General features: G+C 38.4%; 1 protein-coding gene across 1 annotated transcript in view; it reads right to left on the reverse strand.

The window, feature by feature from the left end:
* Window positions 1-19,427, reverse strand: part of PREP (prolyl endopeptidase) — a 115,077-nt gene that overhangs the window by 48,888 nt on the left and 46,762 nt on the right. Inside the window, exon 8 of the mRNA XM_068937916.1 lies at window positions 7,049-7,240. Coding sequence (XP_068794017.1) covers window positions 7,049-7,240 — 192 coding nt within the window. The remainder of the gene's footprint in view (window positions 1-7,048; window positions 7,241-19,427) is intronic.

Consider the following 19,427-nt stretch of genomic DNA (forward strand, 5'->3'; position numbering starts at 1 on the left):
TAATAAGATACAGTACAACACAACAGTTATATAGATTAGTAATCGTTATGTAATTTTAGCTCCAGAGTGACTTAAATCTTTTAAGTGAGGCTGGAAAACAAAATAAACTTCCTAAGCTTAATTGTTATATCCAATTACATATTTTGAAATACAGAATCATTCTTCGCTGTACATACAAAGAGAATATGTAGTAGTTTAAAATATTTATTACATTGTTCTTGCACAAATTTGCCGACATTGACATGTAGAACTGGTTTACTAATAAAAAATACGAATAAAAAACAACACTAGAGCAACACACCACTTCTGCCCACAGAACTGTTCTGCAGTAAGAATGAGCTTACCCAAACTCAGTTTGTATTCTCAGTAATATCTGTACCTAAAATCTCCAGTTTTATATTTGAAGTTTCCTAACAACTAAGGTTTCACAAAATGGATCGTAGGTTCTCTCAGAAAAACTTCAAAATTACATATAATCTAGAGTTCTACTCTAGCAAAAATACTGCTCGAGAAATCTTTATTTTAAAAAGAAGTTGTGATGAACCTTAATTCCTCACTGATGACTTGATAAGGCAGTTTAATGCGCACTTTCACTGAAAGTTGAAGTATTACTCTTTTCTTAAAAAAAAAAAGGTTCAACCCTTCAAGTAAGGTTGCTGTCTTATATAAGGATTCTTCCTGCTATTGAAGAACTTGCCTAAGATGCAGCAATAGTAACTCTTTATCACCCCCTTGGTTTACAAATCACTGCTCTCAGCAAGGTGGAGATAACCAATTAGAAGACAATGGGAAATGTTTTTAAAACTGCCTATGAGGAGGTTTAGGAGCACTGCTCACATGGCATATCTGTGTTGCAACTGGTGTTGGTGCTTTGCTAACTGCCTCCAAAACCTACAGTAACGGAGGCTATAAACAAATATGAAAACCAAAATAAAACAAAACATTGAAGACCACCTAAAGGAAGCAGAAGAAAAAAGATACTTTAAGAACCAACAGTTACATACACAGCAAGCTAAAACAATGCTGAAATATAAACCAGAGTTATTTTTTAACTGCAAGCTACAAGCCGAGTTTCTGCTATTCCCACGCTCTGCATTCAGAAGTGGAGATACTGTTGAGTTTGTTGCATTAGCAATTAGCCTCCTTAGGTTTGCTCATGCTTCAAAGAAAGTATCCCACATGTCTCTGTACTTCCAGCGAACTTTTAGACCGTGTGCTTGGAAACTTCATGTCAGCTTGAAGTCACCTAACTTTACATGCCTAGAAGTTAAGCCTAGCATCCTGACTGCAGGCTCTCTTTATAGGCCGTGGGCAGCAACAAACACCTCTAGAACGCAATTCACCCAGTTATTTTGGACACCCTGTTCTAGGATACTGTGACTTGCCCTCTAAGTTGTTTTTCCCCCAGACTCGCATACGATTTTTAAGAAAAAGCTAACCATTTGAGACTTTTCCAATATATATGGTCAATTTATTTCCAGTTAATGTCAATGAACAGATCAGCAATTCCCACTTCTTTTTTTCGTTCTCTCATGCTAAGGTACACTTATATTCATCAACTGCTCATCAGCACACTCATATCTACTTAAAATATACATCTGGCAAGGGATTTATTTTACAAAAATAAACATGTAAAAGTTGCCTATTCCAACCTAATCCTCTTGGCTCAGGCATCAGAGAGTGATGGACACATTGGGAGACACTGGTAGGTGCTGAAAGCAGGTGGGAAGAATTACTCTCCAGTACTGAAGATGACAGCGATCATCTATGTGACTAGGTTAAGTAAACATAATTTTTCAGGAGATAAATTCGGGCTAGAGAAATTATAATTCTTAACAGTACCTAGGAAACTGAGCTCAACTCTCTTCAGGAAAAATGGTCTAGTCCAACTTGTCATAAATTCACCTACTACTTTCCAAAAGCTGTTTTACTTTTTTTTTTTTTTATATAAACAACTTTCAGTACTAGCAATGGCATGCCACTACCTCCATTCCCACAATGTTGCTATTAACCACTTCTGAATAGCTTCAGAAAAAGGTGGTTGTATCTTCACAAAAACGTATCTGTGCCACTAACCTTAATTACATAAGCCAGTTCTGACCTTTTACTTCTGCAGCAGTAGCTACAGCACACCAAGTGTCCAGCCGTACAAAACATGCCCTGACAGGCTCAGGATGAAAGGCTGATGGAGGAAAAAAATATGCCAGGCTAAATAGGAAAGCTATGTAGCCATAATTCTGCAGAAGAAACAGCCAAGTTACTTCCTGTACAATGTGCTTATGTGTCTATTCAACAAAAAAATTAATGTATTTTAATAGAATATCAAAGCCTTCAGCTGAAAGATAGACCTGGAAGGTCATTTGGGGGTTTTCTGGTCATCATAAACAGCAATCATAAACTGTAGTATCTCTGCAGATTAACAGGTACGTACACTGGTCTCAATTAAAATGACCCAGAACCACAACTCAAGGCTAATTACTGGTAGATGTGCAAGTAAAGTACTAGCAATTTACAGAATAAAACATCAGTAATTCTGAAACGTGAGTACAAACTGAAGAGCTCTCACAACTACACATGAAAAGACATGTGCCCTTTCTCTGAGACCCCACCTTCAGTGATAGTGTGCCATGTTTAAGTTAAGGGCAAAACTCCAACTGATTTCAGTAAGTCGAGCATTTTATACCCCACCTTCTCTCATATTATGAGACATAAAAATGAGAGAGACAGAGAGATAGGGAGAGGGAGAGATAGGGAGAGAGATAGGGGGAGGGGGAGAGGGAGAGGGAGGGGGGAGGGGGGCAATGCTCTTCTGAAGCTTTGTTACACTGCTGGAGTATAACAGCAACTTAGTTGCAATAGCCTCTCTCCCCAAAGTCTGAAATATTTATCAACTAGCAGGTTAGAGGTAAGAAGAAGAAATATTGTCTTGCACTTGGATAGCACGTTCTAGCTGAGGGAAAGGAAGCACTTCACACCCACTGAGCTGAGCTTAGGCATGCAGATGTCTGCAAGGCACAGGCTAGCAACCTGTTGCTAGCCCCGCCCTTGCTTTTTTAATGGTCAAAAGAAATTCAAGTTGTTGTTCAAGGTCACGTACCTCATCCATGGTACGCTCAGGAATACTGCGCATCTCTTAGCGCTTCAGCTAGCGCCTCCTTTCTCAAGAGGCCCATTCTATTTTTCTTTTCATTGTCACAACCAGAGGGCTAGATATAACTGCCGCTTCCAAACTGTCCTGCTCCACAGATATCAGGCACTTTGGGGGGCTCCCCCTCTTCCATACTCTGTTGGGAGCATTCTCACACCACACACCTGACACTGGTCATCGCCCTGTGCATCTCAGTCAAGCAGTTCTGGTGATCCAGAAGACATCTCTCAAAATTATTTAACTCTCTAAAGACAGCAGGTTTGTCCTGTGCTTGAGGATTAGGGTCCCAGTGTCCACAATGATCAGGGTACATTTAGGTTTTATAGGTGCCTTTTAACTAATTCAGTATACCTAACTGCAGCTATGCTGCCATTTAAATCACCAGTTCAATGTTAAATATGAATCTCTCCTACAGTTAACTTTCAGGGAGCTTGAAATATAAAAGTAACATCTTACAAACAAACTCTAGAGTGCGGAAAATGACACTCATCATACACCAGAATGTCCTGAAGCCCTTACCTAAACTTCTTCATTTTAAAATAGCTGCCATTTATTTCTTCCCCTTCAGCTTACAGAAGAGTTCTAAATTTATCTCTACTCTGTGTGAAGTCCGTGCTGAGAACTACATCAACCTTAACTTTGTTTAGCATATGAGGGAGCCTGGTTCAAAGTGAGATCAGAAAAGAACAATTCTTTATACCTTCTGTTTTTAAAGATGAGGTGTGCTTACAACCTCACTGTAGGAATATATTTGTTTTTTTTTTTTTTTTTGCTAAATTTCCCAAATTAGTTTATTTCTAAACAGTTTTGAAGATAAAAAGGTAAAAGCCAGTAACAAAAAGTATTTGGAAGACTCTGTGAAACAAAATTACATGCACACTGCCTTCTAGGCACATGTTTTTGTTTAGTTCTCGGTTAGATCACACTAGCTGTGCTATTGAACGCTCCCTGAGAATGCAGTAAGACACTTCATGGAATTTCTCCTTTTGCCATTAATGGACACTAGCAGAGTTTCATAATTATTAATCCTGACTCCTAAATAAAAATCCGTTTATTTATGTGTCTAGTGGCAGCTTTACCAAATTGAATCCAAGATAATATATTGAAAAAAAAGGGCTATGGCTAACAGGCAGATCATGCAAGAGCAGTAGACTTTTGAGCTGAGTATCTCTACATTTCAGTAAAAGGACAAACAAACGTTTGTGACCTAGAGCATCACTGACTACAGTGCTTATAAAGCAATTCCAAACACAGTCAATTACATCTGGACAAGCAGCAATACTCATTTAACCTTAGAATCATTGCAGCCATAGCTTTTGCAGGAGGCATTTCATTATACTGTCATCTCTGGATCACAAAAAGTCAAATTCACTTGACTCCAAGGCTTTCAAGACAATGAATTATTAACTGCCTTCTGCTACAATTATGTCCTTTCAAACCAAAACTTAGAAAGATTAAAACAAGATGACATAATGGCTGGTCTGCCTTCCTTCACTGAGAAAGTCTCCTCTTCAAGAACAAAGGATTCTGACTTCATCAAGGGCAAACCAGGGTGTTATTGTTTCATTCAGAACTACAACCTGCTGAGTGTGATAAAATCCCCTTATCTCGGTGCTGAGAATACAACACCTTAATTTGCGAGTGTCTGCCACAAAAAAGCAACTGAATCATCCAAACTTACTTTACTTCAGCATTGATGCTAGGATGTACTTAGTATTCATCTTACGGAGACACTTTCACTTGCTCGTTTAACTTGATTCTTTAACATACTCATTCCAAAAAGCTAAAGAGAGAAGCGGGTGTGATTGCCTACTCTGGCTTCACATTCCTATACAGTAAAATCTTGATGATACAAAATAGACACTTGAAAGTCCGTCTGATGGTCTGATATGACAGATTATGCTTGACTTCAAGTGTGTAAGAGCCGAGTGTCCGTTGTGTTTATAGACTAAAAGGCCACTGCCCTCAGTAAGCGCATTTATCTGAACTGTTGATTCTCTAACTGCAGTTCTTGTTATGCTTGTACAGTTAAGATTGTCACGTATAATCCATTAAAGGAGCATTTTACGCATTAAAAAGTTTCTTACGTGTGCACAAACATTAACTCACCATGACTTTGCTTTAGAATGAAAACAAAATGAGGCTGAGTTAAATATCGCAGTGTGGTCAAGAGCAGAGGTAGCCTTTTCCTTAAAGAGAAGAAATATATAGCCAGTGCTCAAAGCTCCTTTGGCTGGCTAGACCACATCTCAGGCAAATTCTCACACGGTAAACATATTTCACATCAATAAAGCATACGAGAAAAAAAGTTCACATTTCTGTCCCATTGCATTTGGGCACTCTCCATCTCTAAGTCAATTCTTCAACTCGGTCTCACATTGTATATTGCCGCTCCTAATAACTTAAATATAGCTTCACAGAAAGTCAGCAGATTCGTGCACAATCAGAAATCAAGACTTAGAAGGAATCTGTCACAACTATTATTTATTCTCTGCCTAGGACTGAGAAGGTAATCCATTCAAGATGTAGATGGTTCCTGATTCAAAGAGTTCACAATCTCAAGATAATGATTTGTTTTTCACCAAGCTTTGTTTGCTACTTTTGTGATCACCAAAAGTCTTAATGTCACTACAGTTTTGGGCATGCTCCAGCAATGCCTCGTTCTCCCTCACACATCCGTTATCCAGGACAGGATCTGGTCAGCTGGCTTTGGGGCAGCTGCAAGACCTATCAGGCACCATATTATAACAGCTTTGCTCTCCATTTGTGTCATACTGTGGACAGACCTGGTCTACGTTGTGGCACAGGTGAAGCAGGACACATTGAAAAACGCAGAGAGAAATGTATTCTTAAGAATCTGTTGGTGTTTTGGAAAGTGCGATCTCAAGAGGGATTTGAAATAGTAGCCAAACAGATGTGTCTTAGTGAGGAGAGACACGGAAGTTACTCTATAATATACACATACATATACACATATACAGAACTCCACTCCTAAAGAGAAGCTCTTCACAGGAGAAGTAGCAAACAATGAATGAGGGTATTTGTACAAACAAGGATTAATGAAAAAGAAACGCACAGTCTTTTTGAATAACTATAGTTAGATAAATCACAACTGTATCTTGCACTGGATGGAGGATACAGTACATAAACATATACAAATGATCTGTCAAATACTTGTACAAAAATACCTCAGGGGAGGTTCCTCTGTACTACATGAAATTGTGTCAAGTACAAAGTTCTATCAGAATTTTTCCCCAAAATGACAGTATTTAAAAAAATCCTAAAACTGACCTAAAGAGGAGCCCTAGCGCAGAAAACTTATCACGACACATCTTTTATTTTAGTTAGCTCAAAATCAAGGATTTCTGTTCTGAATGTGCTTTTACACCTCCAGAATTCCATGCTCCTGGACTTTTCTGAGGCTTTTAAGAGCTATCTGTTCCTCTAATCCCAGGAATGATGGACAAACCTGTCTCAACCTCTGATCTCCATGTTTGCAGTGCGCTGCACTACTGCGATGCTTGCTCTTGTCCTTGCTTCTGCTTGTAAAGCCTCACTTGCAGTAATCCCTGAGTGTCTGGCAAACATTCACAACACTGACATGAAGCAGGAAAATACTTTCCCCTCATTTCCTGCAAACACAGAGTTAAAACAAGGACAGATCAAGCAACTTTACCAAGGCCACAGAGGATGAGAGACAGCGCTACAGAAATGGCAGCTGGATTTCTCAAGTCTCGGGCAAGTCTTTTAATCACAAGACATGCAAGTCAAGTCTCAAACAATTAAAACACAGGGAAAAAGAAAGGAGCTCTGTGCAAGACATTCAATAGACTGAAGACTGAATTAATTTAGGGGCCACGGGGAAGAAGAGAAAGCCTTTCACTTCACACATACTCTTACCTAGAACATCTCTTTCATGTTCAGGGACAAGAACTTTCCATTTAGATTCATCTGGGTCGCTGAAGTCGATGTTGATTAACCGGTAATTTGGAGCATGGCGGTTTGTCTTGAAAGTGAACAGGGGTCCTTCATTGGTGACATATTCATATTCAGCATCAAAGTTGTCTATCAGCTTCACCCATTGAAGAATTCCTGTCAAATCAAACACACCGTAACGTGAATTCCTCACCTCCTGAAACAAAACTTTTAACGCTTGAAAGCTAGGTTTTCCTGACAACTGGTGTAGGCTCTTTCTCCAACAACAGTGGTGACTAGAAGAGCTGTAACTATGGGAAAGACCTGAATACATACTTGAGGACTAGAGTTGATGAGGAAATTTCCAGTTGAATAGGCTGCAGTGGAAAAACGCCAATTCATGGACATGGAAATACAATGGTTTTGAGGAATTGCTAATGAAACATAAGCAGGATATTTGCAGAACTAGGCCGAGCTTTCCTCCAGCATTTCTGAGGGGCTGCTGAAAAGCTCAGATGTTTGCTACACAAGCATTTCTGCCACCCCAGCTGTCTCAGAGCCAACAATGCCAAGTGCACAAGGTTCTTGGCAACAGGGCTCCCAAGCCCCCGTTTCTCCTACGGATTTACTGGAATGGGGAGTCACAGCTGAGCCAAAAGACTCCTCGCTACGGCTTTCAAGTTTAATGTTATTTTTTTTAACAATTTATTTTTGTACTTAATGCTTACATATAAGGGAAATTCTTCTGGATTTTTGATTTCTGCAAAAGGCAGTTACATTTTTCTTAAGTGAAATGTCTTCCATCCTCCTTAAAAACCCAGATCTTCCCACAGAAAAATAACCGATGCTATTCTGAATGAGTATTATAAACTTTAATAGCAGGAGTTACCTTGTCAATTCAGAAATAACATTCCCAAAGTGTTACTCCACAGAAGTTTGTCACCACCAAATTAGGACTACAGATAGTTAGCTAAAAAGTTAACTTTTAGATTATACTACCTCTAGTATGAAATTCCAGTTTCCCTAGGAACTTTCTAGAACTGAACTGTCTCAACAACAGAATTGCACTTCTCTCTCAAACACAAATTGGCTCAATTTATTCACTCTATATTACAGTCTTAGTATTAACTGAACGTAGAGTGGGGATGGAAAGATTCTAGAACTTTTTATTCACAATTTACTGTTTTGCAACAGATTTAGAGGCTAGCAGAAAAAGATGCAAGGCTAAATTAGATATGTGATATACCTGTCATATTTACAACTCAACCATCAACCAAACTCACTATGATCAGTATTACATACTAGCTTGCTAAAAACCCGAGATCCTTACTAGTATAAGAAATTACAACTTCTACATCTGAAAATAACAGCCTGCCCTCTGCATCTTCATTAAAACTAAAGGTTAGGTCTCTACTTTAAGCACAAATCAATAAACTGTACATAACCTGCTTATGGGACTTTACAATGCCTGCTTTCATAAAACAACACATCAGGTTATAACATTAAAAACTGAGCAGAATAATGGAAGTAGATCATAGCTGAGCTGTAATTGCTGTAAGTTCCAAAAAGGAGAAAAAAAAAAAAGAAAAATAAAAAGAAAAAATAATTGAGGAAGCAGCGAGATGGCTAAGGTCATTTTAAACCCATTAAATGTAATAAGTTAGTCTAGCCAGACCTAGTACATTCATAAAGCTTGTATCTCTTAATTGCCATTTTGGTTCAAGGAAAAATTTCCTGTCTCTTCATGCCAAGTGACAGATTAGCCAATTAAGTTCTACGTTTGACACTACTGCAGTACAAAATTTCCAGACAACCCCATGAAGTTAGTACCCTGTTTGCGAGAACCAATTTGATGTGGAATCTTGTTTTTCACTGAGGTCCAGAGTTTTGTGCTTTGTTCTAAGCAATTTCGTGCTGAGGACAAATCCTGCTAAGTCTCTCAAGCTGCTCAAAGTTCTCAGCTTTCTGTGTTGCATATTCTCATATTTTAATCTTACAAAAATAGCTGCATTACTGTGGAATTCTATGGTAAAAACTGTTTTGACACCCAATAAAACAAAGAAAAACTAGCCTACAATGAACTCTGATATAGAGCTGTGAAACTGTTTTGAGGTCTCAAAGTCACATGCTCAAGTGTTTTGGTAAATAAAAATTTAATTGCAGTGTAATACCAAATGTAATACCGGCACTGGAACATTTATATTTTAATGCTTGATAGAGTGAAATCATTCTACTAAGGAATAATGAGACTTCATAAAAAGGAATCCATTGAATAAAAAACCTTCCTTACAGTAAATGAGCACAATAGCTGTGCCCACTGTCTGCACAATGACAGCAAAAGCTGGATTCCAGGGAGAAAAAGGACAATAATGTTACAACAGTGATTTACATTTCTGCATTGCCACTCATTCATCCACTCCCAAATGAACAGTCAGTAAACAGTGAGAGGGCTGATATTCTACAGGGATACACTAAGTTGTTATTACAAAAAAAAATCAAGAGCATTCATCATCTTAAAGTGGATATTTTATAGTCCTTAGAAGACAATACCACAGATGATTTACCTCAAAGCTGTTGTCCCATTGAAGTGGTTAATTACTTCAGTATCTAGTCTAAGTCAAGAGCCAGTAACAAGACAACTACAAACAGCTGAAAGGGACAGTAACATTTGTCACTGTAGAGATTATTTGCTGCTGTTTTCCAGTAAGAGAAAGAAACGCTTTGCACTGAGATATATATTATACAAGCAGGATGTGTCTTCAGGCCTCGTTTCAGCTCATCTAGTTGTAGCCTGTGATCAAAAGGGACATTCTAGTGTTGCCTTAGATTCTTCTGTTTTGCTCTCTCCTTTGGGCCAGGACTAACAACCTGGTGACCAGCATAGCCAGTTAACATTGATATGGCTGAGAACTAATCTAGTGTTGGTGGTGTGGGCTAGAGCAGTTATTAGCTTGGTTGAGCTCCCTCAGCCTGTTTATCACCAGGTCACGCTGGTGCCTGCACGAGGAAGGGTGCAGGCTCCCGCAGCTCCTGCAGACTGGCCTAGGCTAGCAGGGAACTGCACCCCTAAGGAGCAGTCTGGCTGTGCAGCCAAGATGATCTAATAGCTCATCGTCACCGAAGAGCATTGCCCTTCTTCCTCCCATTACTCCGCCTGCTGCTTCTCTTCTGCTCACTGAGCTGTTCCAAGGAATTAAATGACTAAAAAAAAATATTGTGCTGCAAAAAAAAGTTTTGTTTGTTTTACTCCCTGAACCAGCTCACTGCTAGGGAATACGAGTGCCAATACACGCACAATGAGGGCAGAAAGCGTGCGAAAGAGCGAGAGCGCGTGCGAAAGAGGGGGTGGAGGGAGAAAACAAACCAAAACAGGTAGTCAATCCAATCTTCTTTAAAAGAAAGGAATGGAGGGGAAGTGCAGAAGAGGATCTTGACAAAAACTTGCAGGTTTAACCAGCAGCCTTCTGAAAATATCTGTCATTGAGAAGTGGCATTTGTAGTCCAGGCTCTGTTAACCTCAACACCAGAACACTGAAAACTCAGATTATAACCCATGTGAGCACACAATAAGAAAGATGTAATACACAAGGAAAAATTATGAGGGCGAGTACTGCTATACTATAGCTATAACTAATCCTTTTCTCTGCCAGGCCTTCCACTAGAGCAACGTACTGAAGAGCTATATACACTTCTGCCTATATACTTTATGCCAGCCAGTTATTCATCATCAAATAATTGCATTACAGTAACAACTCCAGGTAGAGGATTTATAACCTTCATTTGACTGTCAATAAAAAAAAAAAAAATCATACTCATACAGAGCTGACTTCTGCAATGTTCAGGCCAAAAGCAACATACAGTGTACAGACAAAATTTTCAAGTAAAAATTTTTTGACTAATGCAAGATCAAAAGGGAAATTATGTCAGCAAGCAGCACCGATTCAGACCTCAATCCTCTCCTGACCCCTCAGCAAAGTAAAATGTTTCTTGGTCTGCTGAGGGCTCACTGTATGATGAATCAGTTTTGTAGCGGAATGATGACAACTACAGAAGCAGGAAAAACTAATCTGAGCGTGATTATAATCAGCAAACTGTGATTGTAACAGCTAGAATGACCACAACGAGCCTGCTATCCACCCTTTTCAAGTACGATATGAGACAGTGGTTGAGAATCACTGTTTATCAGCTCACGACTGTTCCCAATAATTCCCTTCACACTTCATGTTTCATGGAAAGCCCAAACACGATCCCTTTGTGGCAAACATCATATTGACTGTGCTGCCTGGAGAGACAGGGTATGTCGATCAGCTAACGGTAGGGGTTTTTTTTTTGGTACTCTAGCAGCCAGACATTACCAGGTAAAGGTACAGATGTTAATCTCCATAAAGTTATAAATTTTGTCAGTTATAATTTTTGTATGGCAGATAGTTTCTCTGAAAAAATGGGAGTACTGAGGATGTTCAAGTGAACCAAAACAGTTAGTTCACCATGAAGGAATAAGCAATCTACTACAAAGAGCTACGTGGAATTTGATTAAGGTATAGGGATTAGACTGGTAAGTAAACTTAGTAAGGATCCATAGTGAGGATCCTAATTTTTCAGATCTTAGATTTTAATACAATTTTATTTTTCAGAGACACACTGAAAGACAGGAATATAACATGCTTGTCTCTGAATCATAACTGGGGCCTTAAAAGGATTTGGAAAAAAAAATTACACTCAAGCAGTTATTCTCAGCCTTAACGACTGAGCTCCCACCTAGTTGTAAGTCTGACTTTCTAAATTGAAATAATTCTCATAGCGGTTCATCAGTTATTTGGAATTCAGTTTGCCTTTCATCCAAAAGATCAAAAAAAATTGCTGGATCTTTGTAGTTGGGAAGATTTTTGAACAGAGTGAAAATACAAATCAAAATTAAAATTCCTCTAAATCTAATCTGCCAAGAGAAAAGCCTCAAATACAATGAGGATTAGTTTTGCTATTTCAGGCATATGCTGCAACTTCCAGCATGGGTATATATGTGCAAAACTCTTAACCTCAGAACAAGTGTTTTTTATGTACGTTTTATATTAGTTATGGCACAGCTACTTCCTAACTTTGAACAATCATTTTCAACAATCATTTGGTATTACTCAATGTGGAGACAGAAGAAAGAAAAATGTTGTTTTAGTAAAATACTTTGCTACTGACAGATTAATCAACGCATACATCTATACAACAGCACATCCTAGTAAGACGTAAGAGGACAGTAACTTCAGCCTCAGATTGTCAGTTCCAAAAGTGGGACACTGCAAAAGAACCTCATAAAAACATCACTTCTAACTGATTTACTTTCTTTCATTTTCCATGTTTTCCATGTTTAGAGAGGTATGTGTTTTATTGAAAATTTGGAAATAACTGTTTGTCTCTGTTAGGTCTCAAATCCTGTAAAGATAAAAATCTTGTTTTTAATAAAATCATTATACTATTTCCTTCTTACCTCACTGCTTTTAAAGGTAAATTTTACAGTGTCTTTATCTACTCTTTGAGTTCTGGATTTCTTTTCCTATTTATTGCCAGAAGGAAAATAATACTTAAACACTACAAAATCTACGACTCTGTTAGTGGATTATTTGCCTTTTTAAGTCTTAGGAAAATGGATCAAAATCAGCTGTCCCCTCATCACTTCTGCTTTTTATGCTCCCCCCTGAAGAACAATTTCCAATATTTTTAACAGAAAAATAACATTGTGGCAATAGGTGTTTCTTAAAGATACATCTACATTCTTTATAGATTCCATTCTCCAATATTAACCTATCAACATAGCCTGTAACGCATTTAAAATAGCTTAGAATGTCTACTCCTATACACACACACGTATCTACACAGATATGCAGGCACAAATACACACACATATACACGCATACATGTTAACTTCTGAACACCTTTGCTGCAACAGGAAAACATCTTTTGCCTTTGGAATGGCAATCTCTAATTGAAAATCTGTAGCACTTGCTAGAAGTGCCTGAAAACTCCTTTCCATCTCTGCAAACCTCAGTCACAGGATACATAAAGCCTTTCATTATGGGAAAAAGTAAAGTCTCATGGTGCAATTTAAATTCTATCTATTATTCATCTCTCTGATCTTAGTATTCTCTCATTTATATTTTCTCTTTTCCATCCTTGGATTTACCCTACTCTGTAACAGGCAATCTTCAACTATATCAAGTCACATGGCCATAACTCACTATGGGTATTTAGTGGGTGTATTCTTCCTATACGTCTCTTCGTATCAGAGAGCATATTTTGTATCTCAGACTGATGCTTGCTGGATATTTGGATATAGTAAAGAATCCAGTATTTGGCTACTGTCATCTTTTAGAACACGTTAAAACAACCCGGCCTTGCTTTAATATTGCTACAGTACTCTCAGCTTTTAAATAGCGACAAACAGCATCTTCCCATGTGAAATTTTTACTCAGAGCAGAGCAGACCACGGCTATACGTTGATGGATTGTGCCCACCCTTCCAGTCTGTCTCAGAGACTCTATCCTGAAAGTGTAAAAAGCCATCCAGGAACCTCAATACATAGGAGAGAACTCTGTCAGCAAGACTATTTCAAATTGAAATGGTTTTACCTCAGCTGCAAAATCTAAGCCACCAGATTGATGTTAATCTCTTCTCTCCTACTTCCCCTATCAGCAGCTAGATCAACTGTACATCTTCACTTGATCTGTATTTCCTATCTGCTGGAGCCTTTTCTACTGAAATATTCTGAAATGATCAGGCAGCTGTGGAGTTCTATAGACATTACTCCTTCTCAGAGCTCATCTACGTCTATGCTCCCACTGTAGCTCTCTCCACAAAAATCAACCAATCCAACCACAAAACAGAGGATCTTCCAGGTTTTAAGCTTACTACTTTTCCATGAAATCTTTATATATCTCTACGAATATACATACACACAGAGAAATGTGTGTGTATATAGAAACACACAAAAAAATTATAAAAGTAATAGATATATATACAGATATATATATATACATATATATGCCGGTTCATGTTTGGTGAAAGATACTTACGCCACATATGTCTAAAGGGTAAGCTACCTCCTATTGGAGGAGCATTCAAAAGCATTTTCATGTCACCTAAAAAGTTCACTGTGAAAATCCATAACAGGACTGTAGTTGTGCCAGACTTTATCACCCTCTCCAGCAAAGAGGGCTTTAGGAAAGCAGATAATCTTCAGTACCCTATCTGGCAACTAATCAAAGAAAGCGGCTAAGAAATTAAGCAAGCTGCCACCAATTACATTAAGATAACCAATAGCAAAGTTCCTAAACAACATCCCCCTACATTTATACAATTTCCAATGAATAGTGACTAGAATAAACATCTGAACAGATAATTTAGGGGCCTAGGAGCAACAAAAAGGGAGAGCAAGGGGAAGAAGAAAAGGCAGCAGGTATGATTCTCACTTGACAGTATGCGCTCACTGAACACATGAGGAATTTACGTCCAATTTGCAAATTTTGCAAAACGAAATATAAACCTAAAAATACTAAACTTTAAAAATCTTGTTCTTCAGGAAAATAGTTTTAAACTTTTATAAATTAAATTTTAAAGAGATAAAATAGATTAATAAGATATATTTCTAGCTTCTAGAAACTACCAGTAGACACTATCACAGAGTTCTGATGTTATCCTACTTCTTAATATACCTAATAGACAGTAGATAATCCATTAGTGAATAAATACATTAATAATGGCACAGACCCTGAAAATACTCCAAAATGTCAAGTATCCTTGAAATTGAGGAATGAGATAAGATGTTGAAAACTAGCCATTTATTCCACAACTGTTTTCAAATTCAGTCCAAGATAGATACTCTCATGTCACACATCGTGGTTCCAATCAGAAGAAAGACTCAGAGCCCTAGTGGTATGATCATAACAGGTCCTGGGAAGTGAATAGCAGTGCACAGCCCTGAGTAAAGACTCAGACATCTACTTGCTCATCAGAATCTAATTTCATTTTAAATCATACATCTTAATCCTGCACTGAGCACCAGGCAGTGATGCAAAAAGACTCGTTTCTTTTGTCTCTTCCTTTCTTCTTCAGAGCCACAAGCTTTTAATTAACCATGACATTCTGGTTTCTGAAGGCAAACAAGCTTTTCAAACTATTTTGATTCTTTTTGAAATTAAGATCTCAGTCTCTTGGGACCTGACTCAACTTATGAATGTCTGTAGAGGAAGGAATATTGGAGGGGAGATATTAAGCTGTCCCTTAGATAGAAAGGAACACAACTTCGGTGTGTTTGTAATGAGGCCGCCCTCAGTACCATTCATCACGGGTATGACGGCTACTCACTGATCACGGAAAGTTAACGTATTTGGAATTTTAAAACTAAATAAATGGAAGGAGGCAATATTTATTCTTCTGAGCTAGAAAGTTCAGACATGTCAAGATATATCAAAGACTAGCCCAGAAGAAAGAACTTAAGCACTTTTATGAGCAGAGCTCTCTCCATCACTTTTCAAGGCTTCTGTTTTACTTCCTTTTGGATGATCAGTCAAAAGACAGAAGGAGAAAAATATGCTTTGTTTTGATAGAGTTATAGCTCGTTTCCTCGCACAGGAGGACAGAGCAACAAAAAAATAGGAGCTGAAGGTGATCTCTGTCACACCACACTTTCTCTAATACAACAGAGAAAAGCACAAATACATAACCGAAAGAGTAACTTCATTGTGAACGATAATAAATACAATGTCCCATCAGACATTAGCAACGTGATTAATTTGAACTCTTTGTTCAAATTAATTGTAAGCTATTTAACTTTGTTGCTAATGTTTTCACTCCAGTAACAGAATTACATCAAAAGTAAAACTGTTTGGAATTATGTCATGGATAGGAAACTGCTTTCTTAAAGGAAAGACCTTTTTTTTCTGCTGAGGCTTCAACATATTTCAAGACTCAACTTGCTTTCTTTTTTCTATTTGTGAGAGAACTACGCTACAATGGCCTTGTTTCAATACTGATTTTTGAAATTTTTTAAAAATTTACTTCCATCACATAGAAATACTTTCAAAAAGGAAAAGTCCTCCCCCAACAACGTCCTACTTTCTAGATGTCTAGTGGCGTCTCACTATCCTTTTTCTCTTGTTCTTTTTCTTTACAAAGGTTTTGATCCACTCTTTCAGGCTATGCAGCACCTACTGACTCATCCCTTTGATGTTACTATATATAGCACTGTGTTGCTTTTTTATTTATTTTTTTTTTTTAGAGAGCCTTCTAAACTGCAAGACTAAACCAAAATACAAAAGGCCAGATAAACCTCCTATTTTCAACAGGAAGCTGACAAACATCACCTTTGCTTTTTTACCTGCCCTCAAGCATAATCTATGCTTCCTCCAGGGTGCCTGCAGGGAAAAAAGACTGCCCTTCTAAACAAAAGACCAAAATACAATTTTTTACAGCTGATAACCCTGCTCTTAAATTCTGTCTTGCAGCCTGCCTCTGCCAGTCTAGTATAAAGCACTTCCAGCTGAGATCGATTAGGCAACTAGTGAGCTGTGAACTTCAGTTTTTATCACCTCTTTCCAACCCAGTGGTTCCCACGTATTTTAGACTAGCAGACTAGGTTCTTTTCCTGTGTAAGTGTCCCCCCGCCACCTCACTCTGCTCCCACCAGACACAACTATCACTCTCCAAACAGCCCCAAGTCTCTGCTCCCCAGTACCCAAGCATTAGAGTCCCACTGCCCTCTCTCCTCAAATTCCTCACACCCTCAACTTAACCCTTCGCAAGCCTGGGTTTAGTTGCTATCCAATGCATCCTTCTATCCCTTCAAATCCAACACAGCAGGAACTATCTGTACTTCCTGACTGGCCAGCTTTCTAAACCTGTAGCATTCCAGAAATCACAGCAGCCTTTCCTTTGCTACTCCCGGATCATGTATGCCCAGAGGCCTCCTCCACTCGCCACCCTGCTCACATCCTTTTTTATTCCCTCTGTTCAAGCTTCAGCTCCCCTAGGGAGAAAAGGGTGCAGCTCTGGCTAGACCTCTGCGGCAGTGATTCACAAATCAGCTCGACTGTACCCATCACAAGAGGAGCCTGATTTTTTATTAGGCTTCCTAGGTGCTCCATAACACAAAATAAAGAAAAAAGTCAATATGAAGAACATACTCAACAAGACCAATTGGCCACAGAAGGTTGGTTTAAGTTTTCAGTCAAGGCCGATTAAAGAGCTTTCATCTATTTCTCTTTGCACCACTACAGATTTGTGCTTAAAAAAAAAAAAAACAAAAAACACAACCCTAGAACATACATTCGGAAGAACAGTCAAGGCTGACAAGTGAATTGAAAAGGAACAATCTTATTTCTACTGAAAAGACAAAGTTATTACCAGACAGAAACATGAAGAGGCACGGTAAGGAAACCAACATTGTTTTTCTTTTCTTTTCTTTTTAAAGATGTAATGGAAGGTTTGCTAATATATAAACGCTTGACCACTTTGTACCCAGCTGTTCAGCTAATGAGACATACTTTGAGGTATACTGAGAACATTACTTAAAGTGCTTAATGAGAGCAGTTTTCTTTTTTGGCTGGTTCAACGTACAAGCAAACTCCAGAGTGCTGCAAGCATTCTGGAAGACAAGTTCAATAAAATAGCCACTAAAAAATTGTACCTTATAATGCTCAGCTAGCATGCATTTTTTTTTTCTTTTTAAGAAAACACTGAGCATTAGATCATTTTAAAAGCGTATATAAAAGTCAAGGCTTGCAAAACTCACTTGCAGTATGGCAAGATGAGTAAGGAACCCTAGAGTCTTGAAGGCCCACACTTCAATTTCTGAAAAATTTTTACTGTTGGAAGAAAACAAACAAAAACCCTCCAGCAGGTAGGATAAACAAGGGATAACCCTCTGGACATGAGCCCACAGTGCTGTCCTCCATGACCCAACGTGCATCGGCCACATCTCTGCTACTGAAATTCCATAAAGCAAAATTAAACCATGCTATTCATTTTTGTGACTGACAAATAATGGTGGAAAACTGACAAGAATCTTGACATTTTCATTTTCCCCAATCTTTCTAAAATCCCCCATAAGCAACCAAAGAGGCAAGCATGAAGGGAAAAGCCCATACGCACAGCTGCTTCACGTGGAATACAGCAAGAGTTGTACAGCTCCAACCACTTAAAGAACAGCCCAGCTGTCTTTTCCCAGTGGTGTACAGGACTTCTCACAGGATTGTGAATTATGAACCCAAGCATCTCATCCTGAGGAATGGTTTATTTGCAAAAAATACTTTGGTATGAGATAACATAAAGCTTTTTTTTCCCAAATATGAAACTGCTTAAGTTAGTTGTAAACACGACGTTCCAATTAGTAAACCTGGTCACTCCTAATACAAAGGGTTTTGTGGTAAAAAAAAAAAAAAAAGCAGGAAACTAGTTTTATTTGGTAGGATTCATGGTGTGCATGTGGTAGTAGGTAAATCAAAATTCATGTTAAAAAGAGGTATGTATTTGTCAGAAGTTACTGATGTTACTTATCACCATCATTTCCTGTTCTTAAAAGGAGTATTCCTGGCACAAATAGCTCACAATGACCAAGTTAAAAACCTACCAAATATACTGAATATTTGAAGAGTAAAATGAGTCAGTCTGCATACAATGCGAAGATTGTGAAGGGGGGAGGGGAAACACGAAGGGCATTTTAGCTAACCTGAGAAACTGAACAGATATTCCCTGCAATGTTAGCGGAAGGAAATGAAAACACTGCCATGACTTCCCAGGGAAAACAAACTGACAAAGATTACAGAAGTTCACACTGCAAATTCTATTATGATACTGCTGTTGACAAAATATTACAAGTATTCACTTATAGTAAAGTGCAAAGGGCTAGCTGACACTTAAAATTTCAAATGTAGAAATTAGTCAGATCTGCATGACTTCTAGATTTTTTTTAAAAAGCTAGTCTACTCTCTTTTATGAGATAGCAAAGTGTAATGATTTGATCTCTATTCAAGAGTCAAGAGCATGTCTTACTCAACATGAGGCAAGTTAGCTTCCATTGCTGTATATTCACTGAAATATATCAAAAAAAAATCAATGAATGCAGAAGACACAGCTGCCCTCAGTACAGCAGAACTAATACAATGTCATGCTTGCACAGAGTTGTTAATGATATCATTATTTACTAGGGAAAACGTGGGCCCGCTGCTGAATGGGGCGGGTGCCCTGGTGACAAAGGATACAGAGAAGGCAGAGTTATTGAATGCCTTCTTTGCTTCCGTCTTCACTGCTAAGGCCAGTCCTGAGGAATTCCAGACCTTGGAGAAAAGAGAGGAAGGCTGGAGAAAGGAAGACTCTCCCT

This window comes from Struthio camelus, chromosome 3, assembly GCF_040807025.1.
Source record: "Struthio camelus isolate bStrCam1 chromosome 3, bStrCam1.hap1, whole genome shotgun sequence".
NCBI classification, from domain to species: Eukaryota; Metazoa; Chordata; class Aves; order Struthioniformes; family Struthionidae; genus Struthio; species Struthio camelus.